Source organism: Columba livia, chromosome 25 (genome assembly GCF_036013475.1).
Source record: "Columba livia isolate bColLiv1 breed racing homer chromosome 25, bColLiv1.pat.W.v2, whole genome shotgun sequence".
Taxonomy (NCBI): domain Eukaryota; kingdom Metazoa; phylum Chordata; class Aves; order Columbiformes; family Columbidae; genus Columba; species Columba livia.
In genome coordinates, this window is record NC_088626.1 from 3,646,546 (window position 1) to 3,663,046 (window position 16,501).

Consider the following 16,501-nt stretch of genomic DNA (forward strand, 5'->3'; position numbering starts at 1 on the left):
TGGTGAGGCTCCACCCCCCCTCCCGTTCTGATTGGCTGGTAGCGCCTCGCTCGGCCGCTCCCCGCGCTAAGAAACGCCCGCGATTGGCTCAACCGCCTTCGCGCGCTCCGATTGGCCGGTTGAGCCGTTGACAGTTGAGGCTTCGAAAGCGCCGCGGCGGGAGGAGGAGTCACCTCTCCGAGCCCGCCCGCCTCCTATTGGCTCTCCGCCGCGTAAGCCCCGCCTTTTCCTCGCAGCCCCGCCCCTTTCCGCATGGCGGGCGCTTGGCCGCAGCTCCGCGGTGTCCCCTGAGGAGCCGGTCCTGCCATGGCCCCGCACCCCGAGGAGCTGCGCTGGTACCAGATCCCCCTCTCCTCCGCTCGCATCCCCCGCTCGGGTCTCTTCAGCTTCGGCTTCCAGGACAGTCTCCAGCGCTACCAGCAGCTCCGCGCCCACAAGAACCTCCCTGTGGGCCGCCCCGTGGCTGGGCCGCCCCCCGGCCTGCTGGAGCCGTGGCCCCCAAGCCCCGCGCACAGCCCCCCCCGGGGCTTCTGCCGCCCGCGGGGAGCTAGAGGGGTGCGAGGTGAGCGCGGGCCTGCCCCGGGGATGGGTGTGAGGGGGGCGGTGACCCCGTTGGTGGCCGCACAGTGTCCCGAGGGGACCTTGGGCACCCCCAGATTGGCCCCAGAGCCCTTCTGTGTGCCCCAGTGGGGGCCCTGGGTGCCTCCACGTTGTCCCCAGGGCCCTTCCCGTGCTCCAAGTGGGCCCTTGGTCACCCCAACGTTGTCCCATGGCCCTTTCTTGTGTCACAACAGGGACCCTGGTCACCCCCATGTTGTCCCCATGGCCCTTGTGCCCCAATGCAGAATCTAGTGACCCTCACATCGTCCTTGTGACCTTCCCTGTGCCCCAAATAGGACCCTGGGGGTCACTGGTCACTTCCACATTGTCCCCATGGACTTTCCTTGTGCCCCAACATAGGCCCTGGTCCCCCCCCACATTGCCCCACAGCCCTTCCTTGTGTCACAACAGGGACCCTGGTCACCCCTGCGTTGTCCCCATGGCCCTTGTGCCCGAACGCAGACCCTGGTCACCCCCATATTGTCCATGGGGACTTTCCTTGTGCCCCAATGGGAACCCTGGGAGGGCACTTGTCACCCCCACATTGTCCCCATGGCCCTCCCCATGCCCTAAGTTGGACCCTGGTCACCCTCACACAGTCCCCATGGCCACCCCTGTGCCCCAGGGGGACCCCTGGTCACCTCTGTGCTGTCCCCACAGCCCCCTGGTACCCCAGGGAGGGCCCTTGTCACTCCCACATTGTCCCCACAGCTCTCCCTGTGCCCCAAGGGGTCTGTTGTGACCCCTGCACTGTCCCCACAGCCCCCTGGCGCCCCAAGAAGTCTCCTGGCACCAAGAAGCGGGTGAGCAGAGCCCGGCGGCCACCCAGCCCCGCTCAGCCCCAGCCCCACCGGCAGGATGTGACCAGCTCCCCACCGTCCCCGGTGACATCAGACAGCTCCGGGGTCATCCCAACGCTGCCAGAGGTGGCTGCGGGGTCCCCAGGGGGTGACAGTGACCGAGAGCAGCGTGCCATGGGCGGCAGGAGCTCATGGGGAAACTCGCCGGGCACGGTGAGGGACAGGGTGTCCCTCACAGACAGCGAGGACGATGAGGAGCTGATCCCACTGAGGGACATGCTGCTGGCGGGGTACACGTCCCCAAGCCCCCCCAGACACCAGCAGGTCAGTCCCTGCCCAAGGGGGGGTCCCTGGGGACATCCCAGTGCCACTGGGCGTTGTGGCACCCACCGACATGTCACCTTGCTTAGGTGATGTCCCCGTGGCCAGATCCGCTCGCCAACAGCCTGGATGCGCCATTCCAGGAGCAGAGGTAAAGATGAGCACCCTAAAGACACGGGGGGCACCCCAGGGTGTCCCCACCCTGTGCTGACCCCCCTGTGGCAGGGAGCAGGACCAGGTGGCCGCGCTGGTGCAGCAACGTGCAGATGACACCAGTTCCCCGGAGTCCCTGGACGAGGACACCGAGCTGTCCGAGGAGCACCGGTACCGGCACGGGTACTGGAATTCGGGAGTCCCCGCGGTGTCCCCTCCCCACCTGACACCACCGTCCCACCCCTGCAGGGACATCCTGGCCCGTTTCGCCGTGAAGCCGCGGTTCATCCCCACGGTGCACCCTGGGGAACCCGTTTTCTGCGCCCGCCCGGTGCTGCTGCCCCTGCTGGACACGCGTGGGCTGGAGTCACGGAACAACCTGGAGGCGCTTTTCTTCTGGTGGGACATATCGGGGTGACGGGGGGGACAGGGGACACAGGCAGAGTCCCACTCACCCCCTTTGTGCCCCCCACAGTGAATCGCCCGCCTGGCAGGTGGCGTTTGTCCGCAATGGGTGCTTGAGCCTGCTGTACAACTGCCTGCCCACCTGCCCGCCGCCCGTCCTGCGCTGGCTCTTCCAGGTGAGGCCACTGTCACTGCCTGGTGTCCCCTCCTCCCCTGCCACCCTGTCACCTCTTTATTTGTCACCTTCTTTATTCTGGCAGCTGATGACGCTCTGCCCCGACACCACCAACGCTGCCCAGACACTGTGTGATATCTGGCTGAGCACCAAGGGTGAGCGTGGTGGGTGGCTGCCACAGTGGGGGGATGTCCCCAAACCCCTGCCCATTGTCACTGTCCCCTTGCCCACAGGCGAGCGCTGGTGCCCCACGGTGCAGGAGATCAGTGAAGCATTCACCCAGCTCGGTGCTGACCTGACTCCCCTCCTGCCCCCCGAGCTGCACCCCACGGATGGGAGGTGACCACAGTGGGCAGGGGGTGGCTGTGTCCCCATGGGTGTCCCCACCATGGCAAAGGCGCTGCTGCCCACCCTGTTACCCCCCTGCCACCTCCCTTTTGTCCCCACAGGAGCCTGGAGCCATCCTGCTCCCTGAGACCAGCAAGCCCTGGTGCCACCGACACACTGGCCCTGGTGACACAGCTCGGTGCCATCTGCAAGGTGACACCGCCACTTCGTTATCTCTGCCCTGCTAATTGGGCACGCGGCACTGATGCCAGCTCCGCCCATGCCAGCCTGTTCCTTTGGGCTTTGGGGTCACACATCACCTTCCTCCCGCAGTTCCTGGCGCTGTGCGTGGTCACCCAGCCGTGTCACTACCCTGACGGCGCCCGCCTGTCCCTCGTCACCCTCCTGTCCTTCCTGGGCCTGGACCGGGCGCTGCGCTGCCAGCCGCTGCCCGAGGTGCAGGTTCTCCTGCACTACCTGCTCCAGGGCATCCACGACTGGCATCAGCAGGTATGGGGGGACAAAGGGTGTCCCCTCATCCGCTGCCCACCCTGTCACCCCTCCCCAAGGTCGCTGCCTCAGTGTCCCACTCTCTCCCCAGCTGCCTGCGCTCTGCCGGGACCTGTGCCAGCTTTCTCGCCACCACCACAACCTGGTTGCGCTCACGCAGCTGCTGCCGGATCTCACGGGCAGGGACAGGTATGGCAGAGCCAGCAGCGGTGTCCCCTGCCACCCGCATGCCACCAGGCGCTGTGCCAGGGCTGGGCGGGCTGCGATGCGTCTGCCTCTTAATTCTTTTATTCCAGCTGGTTGCACAGGCACAAAGCGGGCAGGATCCGGCTGCTGGCACCGCCGCAGGTGTCCGGAGGGCACCAGGGGATGGCGGTGGTGGGCACAGAGGTGGGGACAGGCACACTGGGGACACGCCGGACCCTCCCTCACGCTTTTCCCTCCCTCTCTCCAGGGAGCTTCGCCGGCACCTGAGCCTTCACGCCATGGCCCAGCTGCTGGGGGAGCCACCAGGTGTGGTGCCACCCCCCGAGGCGCACGCAGAGGTGGGTGCACCCAGGTAGGACCGTCCTGGGGTTTTTTCACCCACCCCAGGGTACCCTGACACTCGCTGTCCCCGCAGCTGCAGGTGCTGTGCCGGTTCCTGGTGCTGGCACGACCAGATGCCCTGCGAAGCCTCATGCTCTCCGGGGGTCTGGAGGAGCCCGCGGACCCTGACTGGGAGGTGGGTGCTCCCCTTGCTGGGAAATGGGTGCTGTGAAGCACCCCACATGTCCCCCACGTCCCTTTTGGTGACCCCCTCGTGTCTGCTCTCCCCTCAGGCTTGTTACCTGAGTTACAGCCTCCTCCTCCTCGCCAGCAACGTGGTGGGCACTGAGCAGCCGCCGGCCAAGCAGCGGGTGAGCGCCGGGCCCTGGGGGTGACCCGGGCGTTCCCCTGTGTCCCTGACTCCCCCGCCTGTCCCCCCAGGGTCACCTGGAGCTGCTCTGTGCCAGGCTGGACCAGCTTTTCGGGAGGGGCCTGCGTGAGAGCACCCAGCTCCTCTTTCGCACCCAGCTCAAGGGCTTGGCCATTCTCCTTTACGTCAAGTGGCAGGAGATGCTGGCGCAGGGCGGGGGTCCCTGACCCTGTCCCCACTCCCTGTCCCGGGGCGTCCCAGGCACCCTCGGGTGCCCCAGGGTACCCCCTGAACCCAATAAACACCTGTAGATCCTCCTGCGCCTGTGTGTTTTTGGGAGCAGTGTCGGTGGCCATTAGCACCCCAAAGAGTGCCATTGTTCCTGCACCCGCTGAGCCTAGGTGGGTTGGGCTGAGTTTGGTCAGACCAAGGTGGATGGGGTTGGACTGGGCCAAGCTGCCCTGAACTGGGCTGGACCAAGCCTGGCTGCACCAAGCTGGGCTGAGCTGAACTGGGTTATACCAAACTAGGCTGAGCTGAACTGGACTGAGCTGAGCCTCCTTGAACCAAACTGGGCTGAGTTGTGCCAGGTTGAGCCAAGCTGGGATGACCTGATCTGGTTTAAACCAAGCTACCCTGAGCTGAACTGGGCTGGGCTGAGCCAAGCCTGGTTGAGCCAAACTGGGCCGAGCCAAACCAGGCTGAGCCAAGCCTGGTTAAGATGAACCAAACTGGGCTGAGCCAAACGGAGCTGAGCCGAAATGGGCTGAGCTGAGCCTTAAACGAGCCGGGTTGAGCCGAGCCGGGGCCGAGCGGGTCCGGGTTAAGCCAATCCGATCCGATCCCAGCCGATCTGTTCCGATCCCACCCGAGCCCCCTCCCGCCGGGGCGGCCGTGACGTCAGGGCTGGGCGGGGCCTCGCGGAGCCGCGCGCCGCGCACCCACCGCCGCCCCGACCGCCGCCTCCCGCCGCTCCCGCCGCCCCGGCCGGGCCGCCCCCCCCCGCGCCGCCGCCGCCGCGCCCCGAGGTGAGTGCGGGCCCCCCCAGCCCCCGCCGGGCCCGCCCCGGCCCCCCCCGCCCCGCCCCGGTATTGTTGTGGCGGAGCCGCGGGGGCGGGGGGAGGAGGGGGAGGCGCTTTGTTCCTCCCGGTACCGGCGATCGGGACCGGCATCCCGGGCGGTATCGCCGCCTTATCGCGCTGCTGTGGGGGCTGGAACCCCGCTCCGGTAACGGGGACCACCCCCCCGCCCCGATCCGTTGGTACACCGACTCCCCCCCCAACGTCGCGGGCTCGTCCCGCGTGTCGCCGTGAGGCCGGGACACCCCGGGATGGCATCGCCGCGGGGACACCCCCGGGATGGCAGCGTCGTGGGGAACCCCTCCTCGGGATGGCACCGTGGCACCCGGGCCCCCCGTGGGACCCCCAGGCGTCCAGCACCGAAACCGGGGACCCCCGGGACCCCGTCCTGCCCGTGGCACCCCGGCCGTGGCCTGGGGACCCTGATGGTGCCTGGGACACGCTGTCCCTGATTTTGGCACCCCAGCTGTGCCTGTGGCACCCTGACCATGCCTGTCGCACCCTGATTGTGCCCGTGGCACCGTGGTTGTGCCTGTGGCACCCCAGCTTTGTCCATGGCACCCTGGTTGTGCCTGTGGCACCCTGACCGTGCCTGTGGCACCCCAGCTTTGTCCATGGCACCCTGGTTGTGCCTGTGGCACCCTGACAGTGCCTGTGGCACCCCAGCTTTGTCCGTGGCACCGTGGTTGTGCCTGTGGCACCCCAGCTTTGTCCATGGCACCCTGGTTGTACCTGTGGCACCCTGACAGTGCCTGTGGCACCCCAGCTTTGTCCATGGCACCCTGACTGTGCCCAGGACACTCTGGCCATGACTGTGGCACCCCGACTGTCCCTGTGGCCCCCTGGTCATTCCTGTGGCACCCCGGCTTTGCCTGTGGCACCCTGGCTGTGCCCATGGCACCCAGTTGTGCCCATGGCACCATGGCCATGACCGTGGCACGCCAGCTGTACCCATGGCACCCTGGCTGTGCCCAGGGCACCATGGCCATGACTGTGGCACCCCGACTATCCCTGTGGCACCCCAGCTGTGCCTGTGACATCCCAGCTGTGCCTGTGGCACCTGGTTGTGCCCATGGCACCCTGACCATGCCCATGGCACCCTGGCCATGACCATGGCACCCCAGCTGTGCCCATGGCAACCGTTTGTGCCCGTGGCACCCTGGCCATGACCGTGACACCCCAGCTGTGTCCCTGGCACCCCGGCCATGCCCCTGGCACCGCCAGCCCCCCTTCCTGCGACCCCCCCCACCTGAGCAGCCCAACTGGGGCGTCCCCCATTCCCACGCCTGGGGCGGGGGGGCCTATTCCCGGCCCCCCACCCTCCCGGAAATCCTTCCTCGCCTGGCGCATGGCCCCCCCGAACCCCCCCGGCTTCCTGCTTCCCGCCGGGCAGCGCAGAACAATTCTCGGCCGCATCCTGCCCAGCCCGGGGGGGGGACACAGCGGGGACACCCCCCGGCCAGCGGGCAGTGCCGGGGGGTCCCGGGGCAGGAGGTGGGTGAGGTGGGGCCGCTGGGTGGGGTGGGAAGCGGAAGGGCCCGTTTCCTCCTCTATAGACCCCCCCAGCACTCGTCACCACTGGAGGAGGGACCACAGTGAGGGGGGGCCCATGTGTGGCCCCCCCCGCTGCGTGGGGTGCCCCTGGCCTCGTGACACCCAGCCCTCAATGCCCGCCTTGTCCCCGCGCCGCCCGCGTGACGCCGGCTCTGTAACCCTAACAGGGGCCGGGCGTGTCCCTGTGCCCCCCCAGGCTGCGTGTGTCCCCCCCCTCCCCGGCACCATGGTCCCCCAGCGGCTGCTGGCCCTCGCCTTGCTGCTGGCCCTTGCCACCGCTGCCACCCCCCCGGAGTCCTCATGGAGCGCCGTGCCCCGAAAAACTGTCACCTACGCCGGTGAGTACTGTGTGTGTCCCCCCAGGGAGAGGGGAGCAGCTTGGGGAAACTGAGGCACAGTAGGGTGGGTGTGTCGCTCCCGTCCCTCGCTGACACTGGGGTGACATGGCGCTGGCTATAGTTGTCGCCACCTCGGGCAGCTTCTGTCCCCTCTCTGCCCTGAGCTTGTCAGCATAGTGGGGACCCCCCTGGGTTGGTGGCCCCAAAACTGGGGTCTGTGGGCACAGAGGGGGGACACGCAGGGACACAGCCCTGTGTCCACTATGCTGTGCCCGTGCCCAGGGTCCCTAACCCTGTGCCATGTCCCTATGTCCTGCTGTTGCCCCCTGGCCCCAACCTTGTGCCATGTCCCCATGCTCTGCCATCAACCCTGCGCTGTGTCCCCCGTCCCCGTGCTGTGCCATCACCCTGTGTTCCCACCCCTGTGCCATGTCCCCATGTCCTGCCATTGCCCCCTGTCCCCAACCCTGTGCCGTGTCCCCTCACCCTGTGCTGTGCCGTCACCCTGTGTCCCCAGTCCTGTGCCATGTCCCCATGCCCTGCCATTGCTCCCTGTCCCCAATCCTCTCTATGTCCCCTGTCCCCATTCCTTGCCATGCCAGCACCCTGAGATGCCATTCCTTTGCTGTGCCAGCACCCTGTGTCCCCATCTGTGCCATGTGCTCTGTCCCCATGCCGTGCCAGCACCGGCATCCCTGTCCCTTTGCCATGCCCTGTGTCCCCATCCCTTTGCTCCGTTCCCTGTCCCTGTGCAGTGGCAGTGCCCCATGTCCCCTATCCCTGTGCCGCACCAGCATCCCCATGCCACGTCCCCCACCCTTCGCTGTGCCACCGCCCCCATCCCATGCCCCCCGTGCCACCCGCATGCCCGCGCTCCCCATTCCTTTGCTGTGCCAGCACCCCACGTCCCCGTGCTGTCCCCATGCCGTGCCAGCCCTGCATCCCCATCCCTGCCCGGGGGCCTGGCGCCTCCCGGTCAATGAGGCCTTTCTGCAGGGCCTGGGGGCGGCCGGGGGAGGGACACGGGGTCTCGCCAAAGGCCACTGTGTTCGCCCGGCACCGCCACCCGCCTGCTCCGGTGACAAAGAGCCCTTTGTGCGGGGCCGGGGGGCTTCCGGCAGTGCCTGGGCCGGGGGGGACAAGAGGGGTGCCAGTGTTGGCCTTGCCCTGGTGTCCCCATGTCCCCCCCCTCCTCAAACCCTGCAGAGCTGAAGGACGCGGCCAAGCGCTTCTCGCGGGGGGGGGTCTCGCACTACCTGACGCTGACGCTGGATGAGGCCGAGGGGCTGCTCTACGTGGGCGCCCGCGAGGCCGTGTTCGCCGTGGCCACCGGCACCGTGGAGCTCAAGGCGGCGGTGAGTTCCCCAGGGGGGTATATTTGGGGTGAGGGGGGTTATATTTTTGGGGTGCGGGGGTATTTCTATCCCACTGACTCTTTTTATGTCCCCAGATCTCCTGGGAAGCCCCTGTGGATAAGAAAGCTGAGTGCATCCAGAAGGGCAAGAACAACCAGGTTGGGGACAGGGGTGTTGGGGACACCCCGGTGTGCCCCCCCCACTCACTGTCACCCCCTTAATGGATTGTTTTCCCCCCCCCAGACTGACTGTTTCAACTATGTGCGCTTCCTGCAGAGCTACAACAGCTCCCACCTCTACGCCTGCGGCACCTACGCCTTCCAGCCCAAGTGCACCTACATTGTGAGTGTCCCACCCACCGGGGGGCCCCAAAACCTGTCACCCCCACCCGTCCCTGGGGGTGAGGTCCAGGGCAGCCATCCCATGGCCTCAGGGGTGTCCCTGTCCCCCTTCAGGGGAATCTCCGGGTGCAGGGGTGGCCTTGATGCCATCAGGGTGGTCTGGGGGTGTCCTTGTCCCCTTGGAGGGTTGTTAGGGGTGTTCCTGTGCCTGCTGTGGTCACCTGGGGGGGTGTCCTTGTCCCAGGAGTGTCCCTCTGCCTGGGGGGGGGGCTTTGGGGGGGTGTCCCTGTTCCTGGGAGCATCATTTAGGGGTGCCACTGTCCCCATAATGAGTCATCCAGAGCTGTTTGTGGCCCAGAAGGGTCATCTGGGGGGTGTCCCTGTCCCCAGGAGCGTCATCCAGGTGTGTCCCTGTCCCTGGGAGGGTGGTCCAAGGGTGTCCTTGTCACCAAGAGGGTGCTCCAGGGGTTCCTCTGTCCCTGGGAGGGTGGTCCAAGGGTGTCCTTGTCACCAAGAGGGTGCTCCAGGGGTGTCCTTGTCCTCAGGAACATCAACCGAGGGTGTCCCTGTCCCCAAGAGGGTGCTCCAGGGCTGTCCCTTCCCTGGGGCTGTTTTGGGCACAGGGGGGATGTGAAGCAGGGAGGGTGTCTGGACCCCCACCCACTCCTGTGCCCCCCAGGATCTCTCCGGCTTCACCCTGGACCCGGTGGCATTTGAGGACGGGAAGGGCAAGTGTCCCTATGACCCCACCAAGGGACACACCGGCCTCATTGTGGGTAGGTGGCACTGCTGGGCACCTGCTAGGTTGGAGGGTGCCCGCTGTGCCCCCCACCCCCTCCCTAACCCCTCTCTTGCCAGATGGGGAGCTCTACTCAGCCACCTTCAACAACTTTTTGGGCACGGAGCCTGTCATCCTCCGCAACCTGGGCCCCCACTACTCCATGAAGACAGAATATCTCACCTCCTGGCTGAACGGTATGGTGGAGGGGACAAAAGGGGACACGGCGCAGGGACGACCAAACCACGGCACGGCGTTACCATCCCCTTTCTGCCCCCTATGTCTGCAGAGCCCCACTTTGTGGCTTCGGCTTACGTGCAGGAGAGCGCGGCCAGCAGCACCGGCGACGACGACAAGGTTTACTTCTTCTTCAGCGAGCGGGCGGTGGAGTACGACTGCTACGCCGAGCAGGTGGTGGCCCGCGTGGCACGCGTCTGCAAGGTACGGTAAGGGGACAACCCGTGCCAGGGACACTGTCCCAGCGTGACTTGGCTCCACTGGTGAGCATGGTGGCCCTGTCTTGATGCCGTTGGGTGCGCAGGGGGACGTTGGCGGCGCCCGCACGCTGCAGAAGAAGTGGACGACGTTCCTGAAGGCTCGGCTGGTGTGCGCAGCGCCCGAGCAGCAGCTCCACTTCAACCGCCTCCAGGCCGTCTTCACTCTCCCAGGGGACAATTGGCAGGACACCACGTTTTTTGGGGTGTTTCAGGCCCGCTGGTGAGTGCGCAGGGAGACGTGGCAGTGCCGGGGTTCCCTGTCACCGGTAGCTCTTCCAAACACACGCTATCCCTTGCAGGGGGGATGTGGATGTTTCGGCTATTTGCCGGTACCACATCCTGGAGGTGAAGAAGGCATTCGAGGGGCCCTACAAGGAATACCGGGAGCAGGCGCAGAAGTGGGGCCGGTACTCGGATGAGGTGCCAAGTCCCCGTCCCGGCGCAGTGAGTGACAACATGGGGGTTGGGAGGGGACAAGAAGGTGGGGGACGCGGCCGTGCACCTCACGGCGTCCCTTGTCCCCAGTGCATCACCGACTGGCACCGCCAGAACGGCTTCGCCAGCTCTCTCGAGCTGCCCGACAACACCCTCAACTTCGCCAAGAAGCACCCGCTGATGGACGAGCCCGTCCTGCCACACCGCGGCCGCCCGCTCCTCCTCAAAAAAGACGCCAACTTCACCCAGCTGGTGGTCGACCGGGTGACCGGGCTGGACGGCACTGTCTATGAGGTGCTTTTCATCGGCACAGGTACCGGGAGACACCGGGGAGGGGACACCGGAGGGTTCCCGGCATGGGGACATCCCTCATCACCCGCCATGACCCGCAGGTGACGGTTGGGTGCACAAAGCGCTGAACCTGGGTGCTCGTGTCCATCTGGTTGAAGAGCTGCAGGTTTTTGAGCCAGCGCAGCCCGTGGAGAGCCTGGTGCTGGCCGGACGGAAGGTGAGTAGTGCCACGGGGCGCTTGGAGTGTCACCGTGTCACCCGGTTGTCACCTCACCCCTTCTCCCGCCCTTGCAGAAGCTGCTCTTCGCCGGCTCTCGTTTCCAGTTGGCCCAGTTGCCCCTGGCCGACTGTGGCCGCTACCAGTCGTGCACGGACTGCGTGCTGGCGCGGGATCCGTACTGCGCCTGGAGCCGCAACGCCAGCCTCTGCGTCCGCATCGACGGCCTCAATGGGTATGGGGGGTTCCCCAGGAAGGGAGGGACACCCCAATGTGGCGCAAGGTCCCCCCTTTACCTCTGTCACCTCCTCCCGCAGGTCCCACCTGGTCCAGGACGTTCTGAGCTCGGATACGCGTGCCTGCACCCTGCCGCAGGCAGCCAAGCAAGGTGAGACCCCCCCCCAAAACACCGCGTGGAACTCGGGGGTGCATGTGAGCCTCCTTCAAACTTTGCACCTCCTCTCCCACAGGACCCATCACCCCCAAAAACGTGACGGTGGTGGCCGGCACCGACCTGGTGCTGACATGCCGGTTGGGCTCCAACCTGGCGCAGGCGCTGTGGACCTTCGAGGGCCGGGCGCTGGCAGCTGAGCAGGCATTGGTGCTGCACGACTCGCGGCTGCGGGCACTGGTGGTGCCAGGAGCTGGGGCACAGCACAGCGGCACGTACCGTTGCTTCTCAGAGGAGCAGGGCGCCCGCTTGGGTGGTGAGGTGTACCGAGTGGTGGTGTTGGCCGGCGCCGGGGTGCCACTGGAGACGCGGGCGCCACTGGAGAGCCTGGGGCTGGTGTGGGTGGTGGCAGTTTGCCTGGGCGCGCTGTGCCTGGTGCTGGTGCTGGTGGTGTTCTCGCTTTGGCGGCGGTTGCGGGAAGAGCTCGGCAAAGGTGCCAAAGCCATCGAGAGCACCCTGGTGTACCCCATCGAGCTGCCCAAGGAGCCCCCCAGCCCTCGCTTCGTCCCCAGCGCCGCCTCTGACTCGGATGAGAAGCTCTGGGACCCAGCCAGCTACTACTACTCGGACGGTTCACTCAAAATCGTGCCGGGTCACGCTGCCTGCCGCAACGGCGGCCCCCCTGGCGCCTCCTCGCCACCCGCCGCCATCCCTGGGCAGCCCCTCCACTCGCCCACCCGCATCCACCTGGGTCCCCTGCGCGGTTCCTCCTCCAACGGCTACATCCGCCTGGCGCTGGGCGCCGAGGAGCGCCCACCATGCGCCGATTTGGCCGAGGAGCTGCGGCGGAAGCTGCAGCAGCGCCAGCCCCTGCCTGACTCCAACCCGGAGGAGTCGTCGGTCTGAGCCGCCGGCCAGTGGTTTTCCCCGCCGTACCTACCTCAGGGCACCGGCACTCACTGCGGGGACACCCGCCTCAGCACCAGCACCTGGCTTGGGGCTGCTGTGGCACAGGTGCCGGCAACCGTTGCGGGGATGCCAGCGCTGGCCACCCGTTTTGGGGACAGGACTGCCACCCCAGCGCCGGTACCCGTTTTGGGGACTGCCACCACGGCACCCGCCTTGGGGCCGTGGCACCAGCACCGCGTCACGCATTTTCGGGGCGCCGGCGCCCGGCTTGGGCACCGCAGCTGCTCTCGGTCACTGCATCCGCCTTCGGTACCGTGTCTCGGGCAAGTGACCAACCTCGGGGACGGCCACCGGCCTTGGGGACCACTGAGCCCCCCGTCCCAGGTAGTGACCACAGGATGTTTTTTTGGGATGATTTAAGAACCGATCGGGTTTTTCTTCCTGAGAACTTTTCTAACACCCCCGTCGCCCCCCCGGGGAGCCCCCCCAAGCCCCGTGGGACTTTGTACCTCCCTCAGTCCCAGCTGTAAATACCCCCCACCCGCCTGCCACCTCCCTGCACGCCACCCCTTTTGTATAACCCCCCCCAGTGTAATTTATTTGTTACCAAAATATATTTATTTGCTGTAAATACATGAGTATTTTTATATTAATAATAAAAAGGAGTAAAAAAAAAAAAAAAAAAAAAGACAACAAAATGAAAAGTGAAGCCCGCAGGGGCTGTGTCCAGTACTGGATGGGGGGGTGCGGGGAGGGTGCTGGGCCCCCCCCGGCCGCTGAGCTCATGGAAAAAGGCTGCGCTTGGGGCTATAAAAGGGCATCGCGGCGCCATTCCCAGGGCGGGGGTGGCCTGGCAGCCCCCCTCGGGGCCTGAGGCTGCTGAGGCCTGGCCCCATTCCCGTGCCCCCCCCCCCCGGATGCCGGGGGTCAGTGTGGGGCGCTGGGGGGGAGGTGGTCCTCGGGGAGGCCCTGCTGGGAAGCTGGGCGGAAGCAGCACCCGGGGTCCCGGTGGTGGAGCCTGGGAGCGGGGCCAGGAGCTGCCCGGGGCGTGGGAAGCGGGGCCGGGGGGGCCCTGAGCCCCCGGAGAGGGGGTGAGCGCTGCCCCCCCACCATAGTGGGAGGGCTGAGGCTTGGGTACCCCACAGCTGTGGGGGTGGGGATGCCTGAACCCCCCATAAGTGTGACGGGTGATCTCTAGGCACTCCATAGCAGGGGGGTGACCCCTGGGTCCCCATAGTTGGGGGGTAGCCCAGGGACCCCACATAGCTGGTTTTGGGGGAGTGGGGGCGCCCCCTGGCGGGGTCCAGAGAGCGCATGCACCCTATAGCTCGGGGCGTGGGGCGCTTCGGCTCCTTTCGGCTTCATTCGGCTCTTCCCGGCTTCCCTCAGCTCCCTTCGGCTCTCCCCGGCTTCTCTCGGCTCCCTTCGGCCCTTCCCGGCTCCCCTCGGCTCCCTTCGGCCCTTTCCGGCTTCTCTCGGCTCCCTTCGGCCCTTCCCGGCTCCCCTCGGCTCCCTTCGGCCCTTTCCGGCTTCTCTCGGCTCCCTTCGGCCCTTCCCGGCTCCCCTCGGCTCCTTTCGGCCCTTTCCGGCTCCCTTCGTCCATTCCTGGTTGGGGCGATGGCGGCCGGTCGCCGTTCTCCGCCCGGTCCCTGCTGCCCGTCGCGGTTGGCGGTGCCCAGCGTCCACCAGAGCCTGCCCGAGATGGACTTCGAGCGGGGTCGGGAGGAACCCGGGAGCAGGGCTGGGGGGCTGGGGGGACGCCAAGGGCCGGGGTACGGGCAGGGCTGCGGGTCCGGTCCTGCCTGACCACCACCCTCCCTCCCCGTTCCCGGTGCCCGTAGGGATCTGGGCGGCGGCGCGGGACGGGGACGAACCCCGGGTGCTGGAGCTGCTGGAGCGGCGGGGAGAGCCCAGCCAGCCCGACCTGGCTGGGTACACAGCACTGGTACACGCGCACGGAGAGGGGACAGACAGACAGACCCCGTGCCTGTGTGTCGTCCCCCCCCAACACCCGTGTCCCCTTGTCACCCCCCAGCACTATGCCAGCCGCAATGGCCACCTGGGCGTCTGCCGGCTGCTGCTGCAGCGCGGCGCCCGCTGTGATGCCCGCACGCCAGGTGGTGCCACCCCCCTGCACCGCGCCAGCTACTGTGGCCACCTGCCCATCGCCCAGCTGTTGCTAGCCCACGGCGCTGACCCGCTGGCCACCGACGGGGACGGCCGCACCAGCCTGCACAAGGTGGGTGGCACAGCCGGGATGTCCCCCCCGGGCCTTGCGCCAGCATTTGCACACCCTGGCGATGACAGATGCGTCACCCACAGGCCGCTGAGCAAGGCCACGGGGAGCTCTGTGCCCTGCTCCTGCAGCACAGCCCGGCGCTGGCTGGCATCCGCGACACCAAGGGCCGGTGTCCCCGCGACGTGGCCACCCCAGCGGTGCGGGACCTGCTGGACACCTGACGGGGACACCCAGTGCCACTGGACAACATCTGCGATGGATAAACACAGCCCCTGACACCCAACGGCGTCTCTGCCTCTCTGTCCCCTGCGCCGGTTTCACCCCGTCCTGGTGGGGAGTGTCACAATGAGGGAGCCAAATTTCTGCTCCCACCCCGGCAAGCAGCTGGGGACACCGAGGAGTAGGCAAAAGGGTTTCAGCCTGTCCCAGTGGGATGGTTTGGTGACACCTGTGGCAGAGGAAATAGCAGGGCTGAGTTCATGGTGCCCAGGATGGCGGTCAGACCCTGAGACGGGGCAACGTGGCAAGATGCATGAGAGAGAGATGCACGACGTACATGTGGGGAGGAGAGAGCTGCGCAGGGGACACTCTGAATTAGTGGCTGTATGATGGCCCGGGATCCGCTGCTCGCTGCCGAGAGGAACCGCAGATGCAGGTGGCTCCACCAGCACCACAGAACCCCCAGCGCTTCCCTGTTGGGCACGGCTACTGGGGCAGCCGCTGCCATCGTGCTGCCAAGCTGGCTCCCTACCTGGTGCGGTGTTGTGGTGGCTCAGGAAGGCAGTTGGCTGCTGGGGATGATTTTCAGTTCAATGGTGTTGGGCAAATCGACTGGATTTGGGGTCCTGGACGCCATGAGGGCACCAAGATAAAGTAGTTGGGCGAGTGTGAGGAGCAGCTGCGGCACCGGGCAGACGTTGGGGATGGGTGGAACCTGCCAAAAAGCATAGAATTACAGAATCATTTTGGTTGGAAAAGACCTATAAGATCGAGTTCAACCATAACCCACCCCTGGTACTGCCCCACGTCCTGAGAACCTCATGTCCGTCTGTCCAGCCCTCCAGGGATGGTGACTCCAGCACTGCCCTGGGCAGCCTGTTCCAATGCCCCACAGCCCTTTGGGGAAGAAATTGTTCCCACATCCAACCTCAACCTCCCCTGGCGCAACTTGAGGCCGTTTCCTCTGCTCCTGGCGCTTGTTCCTGGGGAGCAGAGCCCGACCCCCCTGGCTCCAAGCTCCTTTCAGGCAGTTCAGAGATCAGAAGGTCTCCCCTCAGCTCCTGTTCTCCAGCTGAACCCCCCAGGTCCCTCAGCCGCTCCATCACACTTGTGCTCCAGCCCCTCACCAGCTCCGTTCCCTCCTCTCAACTCGCTCCAGCACCTCAAGCTTTTGCTTGGTGTGAGGGGCCCAAAACTGCCCCCAGGATCTGCGGTTCGGCCTCCTCAGTGCCCAGCACAGGGGGAATCTCCGTTTGAACCCCACAAATCGGCGGGTCCGGCGCTACCGGCCGCTCTCACCTGTAGTATCTGAAGGTTCCATTTTCGTCCTTCCCCATCTCCATCTCCACAGAGGGCGCACAGCCCGGGGCTGGCGGGAGGGAGCCCGAGCGGCACCGGTACAGGCACCGCTGCCCCTCAGCCCGTCCTGGAAGCACCACAGACGTGCCGGCAGGACTCGGAGGAGCCACACTGACAAGGCCCCCGGTGCCGTCCCGGTGTCACCGGAGGAGGACGCGGCGACTGAAGGGACGCTGGCGGCAGGGCAGCGCCCCGCCCACCTTCCTCCCGCGGAGCCAATCAGCGGCCGCTGCGCCCCCTGTGGCCCCGCCTCTAGGCGGCCGCCCCGCCCCGCAGCCAATCGCCGTCCGCTCCGCCGACGCTCCTCCTA

At 66.6% G+C, this 16,501-nt stretch overlaps 3 protein-coding genes and 1 long non-coding RNA gene across 5 annotated transcripts; 3 read left to right on the top strand and 1 right to left on the bottom strand.

Moving 5' to 3' along the window:
- Window positions 1-41: 41 nt before the first annotated feature.
- FAM178B (family with sequence similarity 178 member B) lies at window positions 42-4,525 on the top strand. The gene is made up of 15 exons (XM_021300490.2): window positions 42-562; window positions 1,363-1,724; window positions 1,811-1,872; window positions 1,947-2,045; window positions 2,124-2,273; window positions 2,350-2,455; window positions 2,540-2,609; window positions 2,688-2,793; window positions 2,904-2,994; window positions 3,115-3,291; window positions 3,383-3,480; window positions 3,746-3,836; window positions 3,914-4,015; window positions 4,113-4,190; window positions 4,261-4,525. The coding sequence occupies exons 1-15, from the start codon at window positions 307-309 to the stop codon at window positions 4,414-4,416; spliced, it is 2,004 nt and encodes a 667-aa protein (XP_021156165.2). The 5' UTR covers window positions 42-306; the 3' UTR covers window positions 4,417-4,525.
- Window positions 4,526-5,103: 578 nt separating this feature from the next.
- SEMA4C (semaphorin 4C) lies at window positions 5,104-13,059 on the top strand. The gene is made up of 15 exons (XM_065041091.1): window positions 5,104-5,217; window positions 7,019-7,160; window positions 8,367-8,515; window positions 8,611-8,673; window positions 8,759-8,857; window positions 9,536-9,632; window positions 9,715-9,831; window positions 9,924-10,075; window positions 10,176-10,351; window positions 10,431-10,575; window positions 10,657-10,879; window positions 10,959-11,074; window positions 11,152-11,309; window positions 11,392-11,462; window positions 11,545-13,059. Exons 2-15 carry the CDS (start codon window positions 7,049-7,051, stop codon window positions 12,369-12,371), a joined length of 2,505 nt encoding a protein of 834 aa, XP_064897163.1. The 5' UTR covers window positions 5,104-5,217; window positions 7,019-7,048; the 3' UTR covers window positions 12,372-13,059.
- A 104-nt stretch (window positions 13,060-13,163) lies between these two features.
- ANKRD39 (ankyrin repeat domain 39) lies at window positions 13,164-14,896 on the top strand. 2 transcript variants are annotated; one of them, XM_065041102.1, is made up of 4 exons: window positions 13,183-14,091; window positions 14,216-14,319; window positions 14,410-14,613; window positions 14,697-14,896. In XM_065041102.1, exons 1-4 carry the CDS (start codon window positions 13,689-13,691, stop codon window positions 14,832-14,834), a joined length of 849 nt encoding a protein of 282 aa, XP_064897174.1. In that variant the 5' UTR covers window positions 13,183-13,688; the 3' UTR covers window positions 14,835-14,896. The 2 variants fall into 2 exon arrangements, with proteins under 2 accessions (XP_064897173.1, XP_064897174.1); XM_065041101.1 differs by having other exon boundaries at window positions 13,164-14,091; window positions 14,410-14,896.
- LOC135576359 (uncharacterized) lies at window positions 13,948-16,381 on the bottom strand. Its single transcript, XR_010468065.1, has 2 exons — window positions 16,132-16,381; window positions 13,948-15,547 (listed from the first exon to the last, which is right to left on the bottom strand). It is a non-coding gene; the product is annotated as an uncharacterized LOC135576359 (long non-coding RNA).
- Between the last annotated feature and the right edge of the window lie 120 nt (window positions 16,382-16,501).